At 45.4% G+C, this 4,429-nt stretch overlaps 1 protein-coding gene across 1 annotated transcript; it reads right to left on the reverse strand.

Annotated features, from left to right (window-relative positions):
- Positions 1-1,815: 1,815 nt before the first annotated feature.
- Positions 1,816-4,165, reverse strand: mcidas (multiciliate differentiation and DNA synthesis associated cell cycle protein; the record flags this gene model as incomplete). Its single annotated transcript, XM_084551265.1, has 7 exons — positions 1,816-2,259; positions 2,358-2,468; positions 2,883-3,109; positions 3,231-3,291; positions 3,728-3,807; positions 3,908-3,980; positions 4,076-4,165. The coding sequence occupies 7 exons, from the start codon at positions 4,163-4,165 to the stop codon at positions 1,816-1,818; spliced, it is 1,086 nt and encodes a 361-aa protein (XP_084407391.1).
- Positions 4,166-4,429: the final 264 nt, after the last annotated feature.

Here is a 4,429-nt window from a genome sequence, read left to right on the forward strand (position 1 = left end):
AAGAGGGTCTGAGGTTTGACAAGGAGCGTCCTGAGTGATTTACGTTGGCAGCAGGAATTTAAATGGGTAACGGTGGTCAAAGCTGTGGTCAGAGACTGAGAAGCACACAGTTACACTTCCTTTCTCCTTCATGTAAGGACTGGATGATTGATTGATACCGATCAGCCACAACATTAAAACCAGTGAATGGGGAAGGAAATAACATTAACCATCTTGTGACAATACAGTGTTCTGCTGGGAAACTTTTGGACCTGGCATTCATATGGATGTTACTTAGACATGTAGCACCCACCTCGACCAGACCAGGCACCCCCACCCCATAGCAATGACACTCCTTGATGGCAGCAGCCATCCCCAGAAGGATGCAGCCTGACACATGTAAAAAAAAAAAACATGAAGAACAGCACAAGGTGTTGACCTAGCCTCTAAATTCACTAGATCCCAAACTGATCAAGTATCTGTGGGATGATTCACAGAGGCCCCTCTCCTCAACCCATAGAACCTAAAGGCCCCACAGGACACCCTCAGAAGGCCCATATCCATTCTCTGATGAGTGACGACAGCTTTTTAGGAATAAGGGAGACCTACACAATATTAAGAAGGTGGTCATAATGTTATGCATGATCAGTGTAGATGCTGTATATAGATAAAAGCTATGTTTGCCCTACCACACTGTGACACTTCACTTACCCAGTCTAAAACTGTTTTTACATTCATGATCCAACCCTCCCATCAGTTATGACAGAACGTCTTACGTAGCTGCAACTTCGAATGAAATGTCCAGGTTCTTGTCATGTCCATCGTCAAAATTGTTGATGACAGCGTTAAGACTGTAAATTTGCTTCTTGAAGCCGAGGGGCCGCAGCGTTGCCTTCGCTGCTCTAGAGCAAACAGGCCCCAGAATCTGGAAGTTTAAACAGGTGCCTGACCTGAGAGTTGACATTGTCCTGTGCACCCATTCTTGACAGCTAAAGACCACAACAGGGGCCGGAGGTAGATTGCATTGCAGATACCCAAGGGTCAGAAGGTCACGTCCTCTGAAGATAAAATGCATCCAGTCATGCTGTTTTGCTTTCCTCTGATGCTTTTTCTTGTGTAAAGTTTTAAAATCTGACTTACTGTATAGGGTATAATGAGACCTAAGATCTTTGTTTCTACTGGGAATCCAGTTCTTGTGCCAAAAGGTGTCAGCAGGCTGCTTCAGAAAGCTGACAAATGATGCAAATTTCCAAAAAGGATACAAACAAGGATGTTGGCTGCATTGCATCATGACCCCGTGCCCTTTTCCAGACCACACAGTCACTCAGACGGAGACAAAGGCTAAGGAAGTCCTTGCTCCTTGGAGCAGGTCATGGGGTCACATTTGTTTCACTGTTCAAACACGGAAAAGTTCACTTCTTTCCTTTCACTTAAGTGTCCCACAGGTCATTTTCACAATAAAAAAAAATCTCTGCAAAGAAGTCTCTTTAAAACATTTTATTTCCAAACTTGTAAAAAAAATGTGTACATACTTCAAGATAAAAATATGTAGTGTGATGCAAAAATAAGCAAGGCATGTAAACAGAAACACAATGTAAACAACAGCTTGGGCAGTATTATTTCCTTTGTCAAGCGCCACCTTTGACTGATTAGCTTACAAGCTACCTGAGGAAGACATCATTTAATCATTTACAGATATCACCATAGATTATTAGTTAAGCATTAACCATTCCTGCCCACCCACACTTCCTCCTAGTTCCTTCCACATGTACGGCTCCTTCGTATTATTAATCAGAACCACATAAGGGCTCCAACTTCACATGCTAATCTCTGATTTCAGCTCTGGTTGGGAACCCAGCGAAACCGGTATCCGCCTTGCTGAGTCCTCGAGGTGAAGGCATGTCCGTGAGGAAAGACCTGAGTCCGTATGGTGCAGTGTTCTCTGATGGAGGTCCTGAAAGACGAGACGCTCTCTCCAGATTCTGCTCCATCAGTCGTCATGCCGCCGTCTTTGGATATAGACGTTTGTAGGCCTGAGAATGCGCCGTACATGCGTATAGTCTCTGATTCCTGCTGCAGGCCAGTTCCAGCGGTGTTACTGTGCAGGACGGCGTTGCAGCGTGTGCTGACGTCCCTCAGCATGTCCTCCACTGAGTCGACTGAGGACTCTGTTTCATACCCTTCGTCAAGCCGCTGCCGCTTACAGGGACTCAGGGAGGCTTTAGCGGCACAGGGCATCACAGGTTCTCGTATATTTGGATCTCTGACTGTCATCAGTTTCTGAAAGAAAATACCACAAATACACATTAGACATAAATTATGACAATCCGTAAAACAGATTTTATTGCATCCAGGGTGAAACTGAGTCATGCACTTACTTCTAACACCGAGGCCAGGTGCTTTGCTCGACTGGCCAGCTGCCTGAGGTGAAGGTTTCTCCTCTCAAGGGCGTCAATTTCTTCCTGTTGACTGTGGAGAGTCTCGTGGAGCTGCAGACACGCAAAGCAAAATCTGTTCAGTCATGTAACCAGTTCACGTACAGTCCTTGTTATCATCATATCTGTTTGATCGAGTGTGAACCACTAAACCTGGGAGTTCAATCTCAGTAAAGTTTGCAGTTTTGTAATTTTAACCATGAAAGATGCACGGTTTACTGTTTCACGCAAATTCTGCAGCTTTTGCAACTTATAAACCAAATAGGGCTACAAATAATAAGAAAAATACTCCTGACACAACAGAAGGACTGAGTTTGTGACTGACAAGTGTCAATTTTCCAGGTAATTAGCAGCGTTATATCATTTCTTTTGATTCATCATATCACTAATGACATACACTGTAAATATTGCCTGATCACATCTGCCGTAGTCTTCAGTCCGATCATAATTCTCACAGTGAGGTTTTACCTGTTTGTTGGCCTCTATAGAATGCTCCAGTGCCCTGACGTGACACTCTGTGACGCCCTTCCAGGGAGCTCCATCCTGGGCCGGTGGGTTGCCCGTTTCCGTGGATAAGTTGACCAGACTGTCCTCAGGAGAGAAGTCTCGCTGAGGGGTGAGGGGAGGTATGACACATCCCTGAAACGGCACCAGTTCACCTGGAGACAGACTGCTCTCCAGGGTGGCAGGAGACTCTGACCGAGGAGACAAACAACCAGGCATCAGGTCAGCATCATTTTAAAGAATCCCCAGCCCCTTATTGATGATAGCATTGATATGATGTTAGCAGCAGCTGAATAAAGGTCAGTTTCTCACCTGCCATAAAATCCAGCGCATAGTCTCCAAAGTCTTGGTCATCTGCATCAGATTCATTCACCTGTGTACAAAAGAAAAACTGACAGTTAACACACGTATGAATGCACCTCGAATAAATCAGACGATAAAGACGACATATCTCTACCTGAAAATCCCACCAGGGCCAAAAAGGGCAATGTGCATTTATGGCAGAGAATGTGGTCATTTTAGCGAAAGTGTCGCAGCGTTATGAGTTAAGAGCGCAAGGTGATCTGTGCCAGAGAGGCAGTTTGTGGAGGAATCCTGTGAGGTCCGACCAATTAGTGGCTTGCGTGTCATGGGTAAACTACAACGCCATTCGTGCAGGATTCCAGCACAGCGTGTCAAACATTAACAGCATGGGAGTGATGCAGCCCTGCAGATGTGCCACATCTTTCTCAGGTCCATGCAGTTTACCAAAAATACGCTGAATGATGCTAAATATATATATAAAAAAATGCATTTCTTTAATGAATCACCTGTGAGCCCAGGGAGTCTCTGTCCTGCCTCACCACAGACGCACAGTCCTCCAAATCATCCCATGCAATTGTTGAGAAGGCTGTAACAAAAGAACAGATGTATTTATTAACACGTTTTATATATATATACCTATATTTACGCACTGAAGTCGTGCATTAAGTTCAGCCACGGTGTCACACCTTGTTCAATGATGCGAGGGAGCTCGACATACACATTAACAGGACTGCTGCTTCTTGGCATCAGCATTCTCTCCTGCAGGTAGAAAGTATTTCTTTTTATATAGATTGCCCAACGCCCAACGACACATGGTTGTGTTTAGAATAACTGTAAAGAGCAAAACTTCATACCCTATTGTTTACTGCAACTCTCCTTCCCCGTTGGCCGGTTTGGTTGGGGCAAAAAACACCAAACGCCTTTCCGTCTCTCTGCATCTCCATCACTCCAGCCCCGTGTGCAGAACTGAGGGGGACATGATTTGTTTCAGAGCTCATATAGTCGACATTCTCCCGGTCTGTGCGTCTCTGTGCCGCGGTTTCGCGCTTTTAACCCAATCAAATGCACTTGTTCGGTCTCCAGGGAGAGGCAGCGTCCTCGGAGATTAAATTGGTGCAGGCTAACGGTTTTCTGGTCTGAAGTGTAAAACTGGTACCGCGCACAACGGCGCCATACAGCAGGTGCTCTCTGCTTCAGACCTGCCCTCC

The sequence above is a fragment of the Chelon labrosus genome (assembly GCF_963514085.1).
Source record: "Chelon labrosus genome assembly, chromosome: 9".
In the NCBI taxonomy this organism is placed as follows: domain Eukaryota; kingdom Metazoa; phylum Chordata; class Actinopteri; order Mugiliformes; family Mugilidae; genus Chelon; species Chelon labrosus.